This window comes from Bactrocera oleae, chromosome 2 (assembly GCF_042242935.1).
Source record: "Bactrocera oleae isolate idBacOlea1 chromosome 2, idBacOlea1, whole genome shotgun sequence".
Lineage (NCBI taxonomy): Eukaryota > Metazoa > Arthropoda > Insecta > Diptera > Tephritidae > Bactrocera > Bactrocera oleae.
Window position 1 is genome coordinate 1,845,804 of NC_091536.1, and position 15,684 is coordinate 1,861,487.

Below are 15,684 nucleotides of genomic sequence, written 5' to 3' on the forward strand. Positions count from 1 at the left end.
AATATTGTAAGTATGAATGTTTATTTGATTTGTTGTTAATTCAACTCCTGTTGGCGCATAACAGCGCTGTCCCATTTTTAAAGTATGTGGTACGTAAGGAACAAATTGAAAGCAGAATAGAGTCCAATGACCGGCAGTAAACAGCGATTAGAATAGAGAACACATGCAACAGGCAACAGGCAAAAGCCAGAGTAGGATTTGAAGTCGACGGTTTCGAGTACAACAGCGCATATCGACTGAGCCGCGGAGTTAACCCAGAACGGCAAGTGTAAGGCGCAATGACTGCAATGTTCATATGTATGTACTCGTAGAAATAACCGCCACAAAAACCAGCGAACAACGAACAAACGGTTCAGCTAGCCAATTATAAAACAAAGCAGGCAGCCAGGGTAGGAGCGGGTGTTCATATAACGAAAGAATACGAAACGAAGAAGAAAGCAATAACCGAAAACAGTCAAGATGTAGAAAAGTTGATAAAGTAAACGTAAATTGAAAGTATACTACGCTAAACAAAACAAATAAAGCAATAAGACATATAAAACGACATAGCTAACGATAAAACCAACAACACACACTAGAAATTCCGATCTTCCAGTCGAGAACACCTTCATTATGAACAACTGGCAAAGTTAATGATGACGAAACCATAGCGTCGACGTTTGCCTCAGTCGAGGTCTATTGTGGTTTCACAACTTGAATACTTGTACGGACAGGTATGAAGCCAAATGCATGTATATGTATACATACATACATACATAGATATTCACGGCTTTGTGTCGATGCTCTGCGAGTTGTGGTGGAGATGCGGCTCAGATTTCTTAGGAAACAATAAATACACTTTTCGGAGTTATTATAAACACGAAGGTTGGCGAGAAAATAAATAATGCAAATAAGTCTTATTGCCTCGAAATGTAGGTATTCAATTGAAATTCTAGAGGCACACCCTTAAGAGTATATAAACGAAAAGAAAACGTAGACGCGGACAATAATAACGACATATTTTGAATTAAATGTGGGAGAGCAAAGTTGTAAAGGAAAAGAGAAATAATTAGGAAAACATTGGCAGGTAGTTGAGATAATCTACGCATTCCAATTAAAATTCAACAAGACCTTATAGTAGTAGAAAATAATAATACAATTTTATTTTAACAGCCTTGAGTTATTTACAGCATTTGGAACAATCTACAAATTTCGAAATCCTCTCATCAAGCCATAGCCGCGATTTGGCAATTTGAGCCCTTTTATTTTTAGAACAGTATTGATTAATTTTAACACCGAATCATGAACACCTATTAAAGTTTACATATACACATGTATGTATAAAGAACTGATAAAAAATAAGCTTAAAATACAGTGAGTTAAATGTGAAGTGTGCGTCACATATGCATACATAAGTTAACAAAAATGTACAAATTATTATTATACCGATTTTCTAAAATACCAGCATCCAGGTCACTACAGGACTAACAGTTTATTCTTTCACTTTTCACAGACAATTTTATAACACATATCCAATTACTACCCGTTTTATTCTTCACTTTGCACTAATAAACAAAATTATTCGAAATTCAACATGTATTTAAATTATAATGCTTTTGTTTTGAAATTTTTATATTAACTTCTGCTATTTTCTTTACGTTGTTTGTTTTATTTTTTCCTTGCAGATTTTCGTTTCTTTTGGAATTCCAAATTTTAACGCCTTAAACCACTGACAAACTCTCATGTCTCTGCATCTCTTTCACACTTGCAAAGTGGTCGTCAGCGTCGGCGCAACTTTGCCTATTTTGCAGCGCAGCAACGTATTTTTACCTTCAGGAAATCGGCGCCGCGTCGTCGCCATTCAATTAAATTTTATTTCGGTTACCACACGGTGTATTGCACGGCATTTAGTAATGTAAAAGCAATTTGCAATGAAATGCAATTTTATTACGTGCACTTTTCACAACAGGTTAAATACTTATTGCAATTCTTCCGAATTTCGCACAGTACACAATAATAAAATTTACAACACAACGACTCAAAGGAAAATTCACAACTGAATTCCAACTAATCCATTGGAATTGCACGAACTCAAAAACAACAAAGCCAAACAACTGTCAAATCAAGAATGACAGTGGAATGGGAAAAAGAGATCGCGGGCAAAATCAGAGAACGTAATATACTTTCTCTGGCTCAATTCAATGGTTCTCAAACTGTGTATCAAAATTGGAGCGTGACTTTACTAACATGTTTAGTCAGAACAGAGAATGTTAATGAATAGAGAAGGTCCAAACCAGAGAACGTCAATGCAGAGAATGTTAATGAATAAAATTATTAATTCTCTGGTAAAGGACAGAGAAGAGCTCTGAAAAACAAATAATGTATCTAATTTCAAATAAAAATTAAAATCAATTAATGTGTGTATTTCTATCACCTTATTTCTATTATCTACGTTATTTTGCATACTGTTGCTCTTTTCTTTTTATAAATTGTATACATAAGCTTTGTTTTTATAACGTAAGTTATGAGGTTGATTAAAATAAACACCTTATTCAAGCACCTCCAATAATTATTGGGTGTTCTATTTGTCATATTTCAAACGAAATTTGTATTGCAAAATATATCAGCCGAGTGCATTTCGTAAAGTTATCGGAGCATAAGCTGAGATTTCTTACAAGGACATTTGTGAATATATGTGTATATATATGCATAAACAATTAAATACCTGTTATATAACTCTACTCTATACATAAGTAGGTATCAAAAGCATGTATTGAAAAGAACCGAAACAGTTCAGTTTATTACGGCATACTAGTTTCGATACTGTTTGTTATGTGATAGGAGTTCATATATTTTTGTATTTTAAGAATAATAGTTTTATATGCTGAAACTTAAGTTAATAGATCATGCAACTTTTTATTAAGTTTAATGTGCCAATTTTATTTTTAATTGCTTTTTGCTTTTTTACCTGTCACGTGAGTGGCCTTTCGGTAGTGAAAGTAAAGCGATCGACTACAACTGTCCCTGTGGAAGTGTTTACGACCACATCCAGTCCAACGGAAGCTCCCACTTTTACCACCGCCGGTTTGGAGGATGAGGAAGAGTATACTACCAGAGTCTGGGAGATGCCTCCTAACAGAGATACAGGTTTGCAGTATCTTATTGAACAGTACTTTATAAAATTAAATTATGTTTGGGAAAGACAGACAGGCAGGATCATCATATGATTACCATTATAAGTCGATTGATTGTTGTTGCTTTGAAAAACTAAATGTGTAGTCATTTAAATAACACATTTTTGGGTTTATGTAATCAAAGATAATGTATAGTAATTTATATAAACTATTTCAACGGCTATAACACGAAAGATTCTTAGAATATGTACTACAGTAAAGGACGAAACCGTGAACTTTGCATAACAGTAATGATAGAAATAGTAATTATGACATTTTTTCCATACCGATATTTTTCAAGGAATGCGTTTGATAGAAAATCGCTTAACTTCCTGGCGTCGTGAACAAAAAGGGAGTCTTTGTTTACAATTACTATGGATGTTTGACTGATCGTTTCATTACATATAATGCACATTCAGATATCTTAAAAATATCCCAGAATAAAAAAAAAAAAACTTATCCATTTGTTATGACCTAGTCCAATGATATGTATAGTTAATATGCTAGTGACCTACTGGGACCAAAGTTTGGGAATAGTTAATTTCAACAAATTCCAAAATACCAGTTCTCATGGTTCTAATATTCCACAGCTAAACCTGCATCTAGCTTTCTAATTAAATGCGATACTTGCCCAGACAATGTGAACTGTGTGCCGCAAATACAGTGTCCGGCGCATGTTCGGATGAAAGATCATGAAAAACCGCAGATTTGCGATCTTCCAGGTGGCACCTTCGGTTATTGCTGTCTAACTGGGCAGAATCACACAGGTAAGTATCGCTGGCCGACGCATTATCTTCTTAATCTTATGTTTTAATTGTTCTCTCTTCTCAACTTAAATCGTGGGGTAGCTATACGTGCTGGCATTGAACGCACGCCCATCGCCGATTTCCTACCAATGTCGGTGGTGGAGGAGTCCAGGAAGAAATTCGAAAAATTGATGCATAATGCGGCGATGATGCCGGTGCGACGCGGCCAACCGGAATTCTTGCATGGCATAACCTTCCACTCCAATGCGTTTGATGATAAGCAAAACTTCCATTTGTCAAATTCGGCTATGCAGCAAATCATAGCCGGACAATTTTTCTCCAAAAAGTTAGTGGTTTCTTATTTCAATATCTGACGATCACACATCTGTATATGTTTTGTTTTAAACTAGAGAAGAGATACCCGTAGATGATCTTATCACGAATAATGTTGAGGTGGATTTTAAGAAAACGCCACTATCTCACCATTGCTCAGGACCTCACCACTGCAGTGAGCCAAACGCACGTTATCGTTCCTTCGATGGCGTCTGCAATAATAAACTACCGCACCGCTCTCTTTGGGGCTCAGCCGGTCAACCTATGGAACGTTTGCTACCACCCGCATATGAGGATGGCATATGGACGCCACGCATGCACTCAGTGGATGGAACCGAGTTGATGGGAGCACGGGAAATTTCGCGTCGTCTCATGACGGACGTGAATCTACCGCATCCAAAGTACAACCTGCTGTTAATGCAGTTCGGCCAGTTCGTCGCACATGATGTCACGCAATCGGCTTCCGTACGACTGGGTTAGCAAATCTGTTTTAAAACTTTTCGTTTTTAAGGGGATATTCTAGTCTAGAGATTTGAAGAAATCGATATTTTTTTATTGCCATACTTTGACAGCTTAGAATATATATCTACTTGAAAGGGTTCTTCAAAAATAAAATTGTCGATTTAGTGGCGTGGCAACTAGACCGGTTTGAGCGAACGGCGACAGTTTGAACTCGTTTATCACTACCACCGTTTGCGATGTGATTGTCACGATATCCCAAGTTTAATCAGTTGATTTACTCGAAATTAGGCCTGAATATTTTTCAAATATTACTCTATGGTATAAACGAATAAAAAATTAAAATTTATAATTTTGTCAAATTTATCTTAAAAAATTCGAGAAAGTAAAAAAAGTAAAAAACGACATTTATTTTTGACTAGCCGCCATTTCCTGAATTTATTTTCTATTTTGTTGGTTTGTAACACCCAGAAGGAAACGTCGGAAAACCTTTAAACTATATACAAATGCATATGAATGATCAGCGTGTCTGTATATATTATATGTATGTGAAGTAGTCTCTCAGATCTTAAGATATCGCGAGGTCCTTGTATGGGTTTTTTTTTGTTGACAAAATATATTTTTACGAAATTTGTCATAGATAATTGTCCAAGACAACGCTACAATCTCCAAACATATTGTTCAGATCGAATCAGTATAGCAGCCCCCCTATAATAGAAAAATATGTCATGGTTCCCTTTTTCGCACACACAGAGAATGGTGAGTTGGTGGAATGCTGTACCGCAAACGGCGCCCAAGCTTTACCCGAACATAAACGCCACTTTGCCTGTATGCCGATAATGGTGTCACACGATGACAATTTTTTCAGCACATTCAATGTGCGCTGTATGAACTTCGTACGCCTTTCACTCGCACCTAACGCCGAATGCAAAGTCGGCTATGGCAAGCAGCTTAGCAAGGTAAGCCACTTCATTGATGCCTCCACAGTGTATAGTTCGAGTGAGGCTACCGCTCATGAACTACGCGAGTTCAATGGCGGTCGACTACGCATGTCCAATGATTTCGGTCGCGACCTGCTACCCATGATTAGCGACAAAAAGGCTTGTGAAAGTGATGATCCAGGCAAAACTTGCTACAAATCAGGTTGGCTACCAAATTGTTTTTCCTTTAAGTTCCATATATAAGCTTTCACTGCTTGGTGTTCCATAGGTGACGGTCGTACCAATCAAATTATTTCGCTTATTACGTTGCATGTGCTATTTGCACGCGAACACAATCGCATCGCTGGAGAGCTAGCGGGTTTGAATCCCCATTTAAGCGATGAAACACTCTTCCAGGAAGCACGGCGCATTGTCATTGCTGAACTCCAGCATATTGTCTACAATGAATATCTACCAGCCGTGATTGGAGCAATGCAGATGAAGAGATTCCGTTTGGCACCTCAGCATCACGGCTATGCTAAGGGTTATAGTGAAGAGGTGAACCCAGCGATAACAAGTGAGTTTTCAGGAGCAGCATTCCGAATGGGTCATTCGACAGTAGATGGAAAGTTCCATATACACAAGCGGGACAATAACGTGGACGAAACTATTAACATTCCCGATGTAATGTTCAATCCGTCGAGAATGCGCATTCGTACCTTTTATGATGACATGCTGCGGACTTTATATACCCAGCCAATGCAAAAGGCGAACAACTTTATAACACACGGTGTAAATTGTTTAAATTGTACGTGTGAACATTTATATTTAAAAAATTCGTTGTTTATTTTTATAGTTGAGCCGCTTTCTGTTTCGTGGTCACAATCCGTTTGGCTTGGATCTGGCCGCTTTTAACATACAACGTGGACGAGATCAAGGACTACGCGGGTATAATGACTACTTGGAAGTGAAGGGGCTTAGAAAACTGAGCTCTTTCAAAGATTTACCCGAGGAGGTATTCTTTTTCGTGCGACTAATCTTATGTTCTTATACGAGGTTTTTTCCCCCAACTTAATTTTCAGATTGGTAACAAACTCGCCGAGGTATACAGCCATCCCGACGACGTTGATCTCTGGGTGGGCGGCCTACTTGAAAACCCAGTAAATGACGCAGTTGTTGGCAGCACTTTCTCCGAAATAATCGCCGACCAATTCTCACGCTTCAAGCATGGCGACCGCTACTTCTACGAATATGGCAAAGATGTGAATCCCGGCGCCTTTACGATGGATCAACTCTATGAGATACGGAAAGTGAGCATAGCACGCCTAATTTGTGATAATGCTGACCATTTAACTTTGATGGAGGTACCACCGTCTGCCTTTGTACAAGCTGATTTTCCACAGTAAGTTTCGTTAATTTGACTTTTGATCGAATTCACCGTTGGTGCTTTTGTCAACAGCAATTCACCAGTGCGCTGTGACAGCGCTAAAATACCCTTTGTCAACTTTAATGCCTGGCGTTTGAATTAAGCTAAAAGGGAGTTTTTATGGCTTTCAATGTGCCTATTTGATGTCGTCGATTTGGAGGATCGAGTAAAACAATTGGTTGAATTAATAATTGTATACACAATTTTATGTATGTACATAAGTTAACAAGCTCCTGCAAAGATGTGTCTAAATGTCGAAAGTTAAAGTTCCGTATTTCTATTGCACTTATTATATCCAACGTGTCTGGGCTGTGAGATTTTAAACATTTAACAAAGTCAGACGTAAATAAAGAAACTCAGAAAAAATAGTAGTAAAATTCTATCATAAAAATGTGTTTATTAGTAAATAGTTTTGTATTTGAACATTCCACTATTATCGATTTCTGCGAATAACACGTATGTGATATTTTAATAAAAAAAAAATGTGGAAAACGGTTGGCCTCAAGGGCCATCCCTGCAACTTCCCTCTAATTTCATACGCTAACGTTCAAATTTCGCTTTTTTCACTGCTTTTGAGCTCTTCGAAATTTTTCGTTTTCGATATCTAGCAAGTAAATCAACCGATTTCGACCCGGTTTGCGGCAAACGATGTGTTTCTTCAAGGTTTAGAACTGATTAGTTTTTGGTGTCGATCGGTCAAGTCGTTTGGAAAAACTTCGAAAAAAACGATTTTTCAAAATTTTTATTTTTGAGATTTCTCAAAATCTACTGGTCCGATTGGGTCCAAACTTACATGAAATTCAAGTGCAATGAAACCCTTTGGAATGCCGTTTAGTTTATTCAAATCGGTTGAGCAGTTTAATAGTTGTAAGAGGGTCACATACATCCACACACACACACATACATCCACACATACATACAGACATACGGACATCATCGTAGAAATGTTCGGGGAAGCTTCCTCGACCCTCAGAACGTCGAGATCTGTTGAGAACTCGATTTTTGCAAAATGGGGTGAAACCAATATCTTCCCGATTTTTAGAAAATTTTCCATTTTCTTAGCGGGAAGTTAAAAATTTTTTATATAATATGTCAAAGATTCGTAGCCGGTTACACCACCAGTGTTAGGTCGTGTGATTTTCTTCAATTCCTTTGGATTTAGTGAGGGAGAGTATCAGGCTCCTTGCAGAGAAGAAGCGAAAAAGGTCGGAGAAATAGCTGTTTACTTTTGCCTATGCTAAGATAACCAAACAAAATGTTAAATTCTCCGCCGATGGCATTTCCTAATCAAACAAAAGATTTTCGGTTAATGTGAAGAAATCTTCCACTTTCAATTTTGTGCTAAAATGAACCAGAGAAACAACTTTTAATAAAAATTCCAATAAATAAAGTATATGTATAATACATATTCAACCTAGAAATATACAATATTGCCCAGTTATGATTAAATTATTCATACATATATTTTAATATAATGCCTCAATTATATATAATATCTAGATTAGTTATATTGTATATTTTACTTAGCTGTTATTACCTCGCACAAGGCCAAAGGATGATAGTTTCCGTACAAGCTATAGAACTACAGCACAGCATTCATTTCCTTCTTAACCTATCACATAGAAATATGAGAAGAATGTTATGTACCGAATTTAGTTGAAATCGGTTAAGCAGATCCCAAGATATGGGTTTTTACCTAAAAGTGGGCGGTGCCACACCCACCGTCTAATTTTAAACGCGGTTCCTATAAAGTCATCTTATACCAGCCCAGAGATAAAATTAAATGTCTATGGTGTCTTTAGTGCTTGATTTATCGCGGTTTTAGTAGTTTTTAACAGTACCGTTATATTGGGAGGGGTCGGGGTTGTCACCCCATTTTCATACTGTTGAGAGAGGTGCTAAAACACTTGTTCTCAGTGAATTTTGTTATTATAGCTTTAGTGGTTTAGGAGATGCCCCTTAAACCTATTAGGGGATGGGAGCACGCCAACTTTTAAAACCGATTTTAAACTGCAGATGTCCCTCCCTAATGTGATCCTGTATACTAAATGACAGTCTTGTATCTTATTGCGAAACTTAGTTATGGCAATTTATTTGTTTTTGATTAATGGCGTTTTGTGGGTGTGGCAGTGGTCCAATTGCGCCCATCTGCAATACCACAGAAACATGTGTACCAAATTTCATAAAGATATCTCAATTTTTACTTAAGTTACAGCTTGCACAGACGGACGGACGGATGGACAGACAGTCACCCGAATTTCAACTCGTATCTTCATCCTAATCATTTATATATAAATAACTCTATATTTAACTCGATAAGTTTTAGGTGATACAAACAACCGTTAGGTGAACAAAACTATTATTCTCTGTAGCAACATGTTGCGAGAGTATAAAAACACAAAAACGACCTACGCGAAGAAGTGGATGAAAATTGCAGTGTAGAAGAAATTGAACAAAATAAATCGTTCTCATTTCTGTGACAGTTCCGTGATATGAAAGAAAATAAACTCAACGCAGCTGCAAGCAATTTTGCAAAAAGAATTCCGTTGACGTATCTGACAAGTTGTTCAATGAAGCTATTCATTCAACTTAGGCACGTTTACGATACAAATTTTGGAACCCATCTTACTCCATACAACTTATTGATGCCATCAATGCTCGAAAATTAGAAAGACTTTTCACAAATATTTGTGCTCGTCCCATTACAGGATTTCAAGACTAGCTACACTGAGCCTAGAGACAGAATTAGCCAAGAAGTTGGATATTATCGATGCATTCGCTGCCGCCAAAGCTCGAAAAGCTCACTTCTATGTTCAAAGTAGTTGCAGATTGGAGGATTTGAAACTGCATGTTCAAAACCTTCACGATAGTCAACTGATTTCAAAATAATAGTTTTTTCATTAATTAGATCAATAAATAAATGTTTGAATGAGACGTTTGTGTTAATTCTGGCTATCCCTATCTCTATATTCATATATTCCGGTATAATCTGCAAAAATATTTTTGAATGAAAGTCTATGTATATATGAACTGATTTATACATTATTGATTTTCGTAAAATCGTACAAAACAAATTTGTTCCACCCAACAACGTCGTATTTGACATATTCTTCAAAAACATTGAAGTAGTAAGTGGGAAGACTGTTAATAAAATTTATAAAATATTAGAAACATTCCTGTTGACAAAGGGCCTCCACCTTTTAACCCTGGGCTCGGTTTTTTTCTCGGCGGCCCTGTATATACACACTTACCTAATAGAAATCGCTTACTTATTATCTATTAGTAGGTGCACTGTAAGTATATATAACTGTACATATGGTATGTACCAAAGTATAGTTTGTAGACCTTTTGCGTTTCACTTAATTTGCGAAATCTTCAAGATACAAGTGTTCGACAATTATTATTAGCAAAAATTTCCAACAATTGAAAAATCAAACAAGTGTATGTGTGTACAACGATTTATGTAATAATATCTTGTGTCAATTTGATTCGATGATAATCTATTAATCAATTTGGGAAGAGGTAATCTGTGTCTATTTTGTTGGCCTATAATATTTCTATCGGAATGTTGGCTGTCGTTATATTTGTAAAGCAGGAATAAAATTTAATTATCAGTCTTGTGCGAATTGCCCGAAGAGTGGAAGGAATTTAGTACTTCCAATAAAAAGCCAATGAGAAAATAAATTTGCGACATTAAATGCCTGGCGATATTTACTTTATGAACTTTTACCTAGAAAATAAAAATCTATATGCTTTTTTGTATTATAGGTACATATCAAAAAAAGACGTAACCTCTGAATGTCTGTTTGTGTGTATGGTGCTCATTCCGGCGTTTATTATACCTTGTTAAAAAGTTAGACTATTCAAGCGGTCGAAACAGTTTAATTCTTTTTATACTTTCGCAACATGTTGCTACAGAGTATAATAGTTATGTTCCGATTACAACCAAATTCGGTACATAACATTCATATTTCTATATATTACTGCGAAAATGGGCGAAATCGGATTACAACCACGCCTATTTCCCATATAAAACCATTTTAAATTCCATCTGATTCTTTCACTTTCCACTATGCAAATCAAGCAACAATGATTGTATCGAGGTAAAAATTTGCGTGAATAATGCGTTTAAAGTATGACACCTTTTGACCAAAACTGTTCAAGCCCCTATCAAAGGGGCTAAATTTGATATACGATGAATGGCAACAATTGAAGCCGAACGGCTATCAAGCGCGTCGCATGTTGGGTGAATGGGCCCAAAACGAGGTGCCCACCGATCCTGATTTTCACAAGAAAGTTTTGTTTAGTGATAATCTTTGTTTCAAACAAGACCGCGCTTGATGTCACACAAGCAAGAAAACAATCAATTTATTGAAGGAAACTATTGGTGAGCGCATTATTTCGCGCCGTGGGCCTGTGGCGTGGCCTCCAATATCGAGCGATTTAACACCGCTAAGCAATTTTTTTTTGGAATTTATTTGAGCCAGAAGTAATTTTTACAACATAATGGCAAACCCTTATCTTTAAAATGAAGTAAAATTCTTGACCATATCATTAAATTAGATGCGTTTCATTTCATCTTAGAAATCACATGTTTAAAAGCAATAAACTTTATATAAGTACGCTTGTAAGTCTAATTGTGTTAGAACTTTCAATTTCCAAAATATTTGTTCACAAATACTTGCAGATGAATGTTAGTTGGTTAACTTGCCATATTTTCGGGATACATACAAGTAGAAATAAAAACGGACAAACGTGAATTATTAGAAATATGGATGGACGCCTGTATATACATATGTAACGATATATCATATTGAATATATCTTTTGTACAGGTGTAGGTTTATTTTCCAGGTGTTAAGGCAGGTTATTTTGGTCATACTCCACTACTGTTTTTGTAAAGCTTTCACCCTTCCTTTTTCGGTTGCAATCTTCCATCGTTTTGTAACGGTGTATAAAACTCACCTTTTCAAAAAAGATTTGGCGCTATTGAAACCAAAATAGCCTTTACACGCACATATCCACGCTATATGTGTACTTGGGCTGCATATGCATGTTTGCGTGCGGCGGTCAGGCCGCGTTTACGCCTTACGGTCATTATCCTGTTCGACATTCAATGAACCCTTGCAATTTGTTGCTGGAGGTTCAGGTGCGTAATTTCTGCAGGCGTGTGTTTGCATATTTCTGGTCCCCATCAATTTGTGTATGGAAGTACATGCAACAAGTGCATTCTAAAGCTGTGGATGAGCTTTTGCTCATCCCAACACATTGTGCTCCCAGCAGTAGCAAAAATCTCCCCCGACTCGTTGCTTATTCCGATACGCCCAGCTGCAGTGACCGAGTGAAGCACAACAATTATTGTAAACAATCAACACAATCACGAAGTGGGTTATGCTAGCCAATGCGAGCGACTACGAGCATTTTGCTGCGTCGGTAGCTCATTGGCATTTCGGCTCCGGAGACGAACGGTCGTGGTTGTTAGCTCGAGCAACGCAGTGTGGAAACTTGTGGTCGTTACTCACTAGCCTCGTGGGTGGCTAACAGTGTTGTGGTGTTTCGTTGTTGATTGCAAGTGAACGGTATTATTTCGAAATCAGCGCGATCCTACAAGTGTTTTGCCGTTAGAATGCAACGGTTGATTGTTTGAAGCATTGAAAACATTTAGTGAAAGCGGAAATGAAGACCGCACATACACACTTATTTGCTAATGTCGTGCCATCTTCTGGCAACGCGTTCTATGTGCATATTAGTGCATAGTAATATTTAAATATATTTATTGTAATGAAAGTGTGTGTGTACTTGAAAGTTCATTAGCGCCATGTAAAAAAAAAAAAATCCGCAAAGAGATAATGGAAATTAAAATCTAAATATATAAATATACGTGTATGTGGCTGTGTATGTACACATGTATACATATTAACACATTTAAAAGTGCTTAAAAGTGAAATGGCCAAATGATAAATGTGTGGGTGTGTGTGCGGAAGCCATTGTCCCACAAATTGGATAATTAATTAAGTGTTTTATAAGTATTTGTTTGCAAACAGTTTGGAATAAGTGTTAATTAGAAGACAAGTTTATTTAGCTGTACAAGGTGTGAAAAGTACTGCTCTTGATTCTTTGGTAGGTTTTATCAAAACAGAAAATTATTTTCGTCCATATTTCACGTCTTGAGACTAAAACTAAATATTTATTAATTTATTGTTAATTAAAATTCACCCCACATACAAACATACATAACATCTAATTCGGTTTGCTAATGAGTGCTTCCAAGATGGTGAGCTGTCTAATAGCACATAGAGACGCTGGCTATACACTTCTGAAGCATTAACACAATTCCATCTAACCTATGCTATGTCGTAAAGACTCTTTTTCTATGAAATTTGTTTCAAAAACAACTAAACTTCTGCACAAACAATAAGAAAGAAACAACAAAAAAAAAAACAAATGTCCGCATGCCCCTTCGATGATGATACACCATTTTATTATACCTATGAATTGAAGTTTAATTATAGAATTTGTTTTTTGAATAAATTGTGGAACAGTTTCTTTTGCTAATTATTTAAATTGATTATAATGAGAGAAGCTTTTGATCAAAAAACAATCGCTATTATTCATAAAAGTTGAAAATGGTATTTATTTCATTTTGTTCCAAGTAATTTTGATCCTACAGTCGGCAACTTCTTCGCATACATCAATATTTGCAGTTGTAATTTAAGCGGTCAGAGGTTCAATACAATATATATAGTTAAGTAATTTTTAATTAAAAATTGCGAAAACTCAGTCATTGGTACCCCCTTTTGAAGCTTTAAAGTTTCCAAAGCCACCTAATTCCTTAAGTCATACGATATTTGAGCAGGCAAAGAGCAAAATAGAAACCGGGGTTATGAAACGATAAGAATATTATTTTTTGATCAAATAGTTGTATACCGATTTTATTAGGAGATTTTCAGAGTTTGCACTCTTAGACTCAGATGTGGGATTGAGAAGATCCGATGATAGAGAAGAAGCAGACGGTCCGAATATATGTTAATAAACCAATTCATATTTGAATTACGAACGTTTCTCGGTATAGTTTTACACGACATTTCATAACTCCTTTACCAATCTCTATCAAATTGGTACTTTTATTTCATGTACTCTCTTAGTACGGTTTCAACGCTGGACCAGAGCCACACCTATTTTTTATATTTTTCAGTAGATTTAGGTCCTAAAGAGCAACGTATCGAGTAGTACTTATGCTAACTGTGATATGTGGTATTATTAAAAATAAAATTTTGTTCATTTGTGTATTTTGTAAACAATAAAAAAAATCGATTTGTTATTATTTGAGGAATAAATAAGTTGCTTTATAAAGATTGAAAATATTTTGAAAGAAAAGAGAAACGAATTGGAATTTACCACGCATCGCAATGCGTTGAGAAGAAACGCTTATCAGCTGTAATTAGAGCATTAATAACATAAGGGTCAGTATGAAATGCCATAGCGAAAAGATAATAGTGTTGCTATTTTGATCCCAAGGGGATGGTTTTTATTAAAACAAAGCTGCTCTTTAAGGTTGAGAAATTTTTATAACTCTAATTAACTTTCAATTGCTTTAATATTTACATGAAATTCACATAGGAACCAAGTTTCGTTTCGATACTTAATGCTACTAATGTTCGAAGTTAGATGGACGGAAATTATAATACTGTTAGGACGACGGTTGGTTGCGTCTACGACGATATATTATACGAGTATTTCAATTTTCTAACCTTATTTGCGAATATTGTGTAAAATGTTTGTTGAGATTGTCTTTGTGGTTAAAGAAATTCTCGTGCTTACAAACTCATGGACGGTTCCAAATTTGTTTTCCAAACTTAAATGTGTCCCTCTTTAAATCCCTATTGATTTACTTTACATATGTATATGACAACTCCGAGTATTTTACTGTTCTAGGATTGATGCCGAATGCTGATTTATAGCAAAGATCTACAATTATTTATTTATGTAAACAGGAGGTTTTATGGACTCAACACTGATTGTTAATCCAATCAAATCGTCCAATATCTCTAAAACTGAGGGATGGCTTTGACAGATCAAGATAGTTTAGGTGCTCAAAAGCATACTTTTTTCGCACGGTTTTAGGGTTTGAGTTATCGCTTATTTATTTTGGTAAATAATATTATTGCATTATTTGGGGAGTTTGACTTGAACTAAATAATATATTCAATATTATCTACCGAATGCGGTTGTGTGAATCATTTTTGGGACGTGCAGTGAGTGAGCTATTCTTGCAATATTCTATATAGACGTTTCGCGAATTACACTGAAGACGAATCGAGTAAGTGACACGAGAAAATCCCTATACAAGTATAGGCAAAAAGCGGGTGCATAGCGGTTTATAATCTCTACAAAGCATATACTGTCTGGTCACCTAGACCTCTATGTTGATTTTGTTCATATTCAGCTCTCAACCACTTATGTTTGAGAAAACATATCTACTTTAAATACACATACTAATGTATGTTGTACCAAGCCAACCGGAAGATTGAAATTCTTATACCGGATATAGGAAAGTTAGCGATGGTATTCCGCCCATTTTATCAATTTCTGGCGTCACGACATATAAGAGGTGTGTTCAAAGGAAAAGGTGAATTTTGATTATTTTCT

General features: G+C 36.2%; 3 protein-coding genes across 10 annotated transcripts in view; 2 read left to right on the plus strand and 1 right to left on the minus strand.

Annotated features, from left to right (window-relative positions):
* cno (adherens junction formation factor afadin) overlaps positions 1-2,048 on the minus strand; it is a 50,531-nt gene extending 48,483 nt beyond the window's left edge. For 4 of the 7 annotated variants that reach the window (XM_070106524.1, XM_036373624.2, XM_014242509.3 and 1 more), the window contains exon 1: positions 1,426-2,040. The gene's annotated coding sequence lies outside the window, so the exon portion shown is untranslated. Of the gene's footprint in view, positions 1-1,425 lie in introns of all 7 variants that reach the window. The other 3 variants (XM_014242485.3, XM_036373619.2, XM_036373625.2) reach the window with 3 other exon arrangements.
* Positions 2,049-2,785: 737 nt separating this feature from the next.
* Pxt (chorion peroxidase) lies at positions 2,786-7,427 on the plus strand. Its single transcript, XM_014243471.3, has 9 exons — positions 2,786-3,126; positions 3,743-3,919; positions 4,001-4,244; positions 4,309-4,706; positions 5,444-5,833; positions 5,900-6,402; positions 6,467-6,625; positions 6,693-7,012; positions 7,070-7,427. The coding sequence occupies exons 1-9, from the start codon at positions 2,886-2,888 to the stop codon at positions 7,137-7,139; spliced, it is 2,502 nt and encodes an 833-aa protein (XP_014098946.2). The 5' UTR covers positions 2,786-2,885; the 3' UTR covers positions 7,140-7,427.
* A 5,066-nt stretch (positions 7,428-12,493) lies between these two features.
* Lgr1 (Leucine-rich repeat-containing G protein-coupled receptor 1) overlaps positions 12,494-15,684 on the plus strand; it is a 37,043-nt gene continuing 33,852 nt past the window's right edge. For both annotated transcript variants that reach the window (XM_014241429.3, XM_070106555.1), the window contains exon 1: positions 12,494-13,155. The gene's annotated coding sequence lies outside the window, so the exon portion shown is untranslated. The remainder of the gene's footprint in view (positions 13,156-15,684) is intronic.

What these genes read in the sequence shown, in the direction of transcription:
- Pxt (XM_014243471.3), top strand. Translation starts at nt 2,886, where the DNA reads ATGCAACTTTTTATTAAGTTTAATGTGCCAATTTTATTTTTAATTGCT. An exon ending in GCCTCCTAACAGAGATACAG is followed by an intron (nt 3,127 to 3,742) that starts GTTTGCAGTATC and finishes AATATTCCACAG; the next exon opens with CTAAACCTGCATCTAGCTTT. An exon ending in TCAAAGATTTACCCGAGGAG is followed by an intron (nt 6,626 to 6,692) that starts GTATTCTTTTTC and finishes CTTAATTTTCAG; the next exon opens with ATTGGTAACAAACTCGCCGA.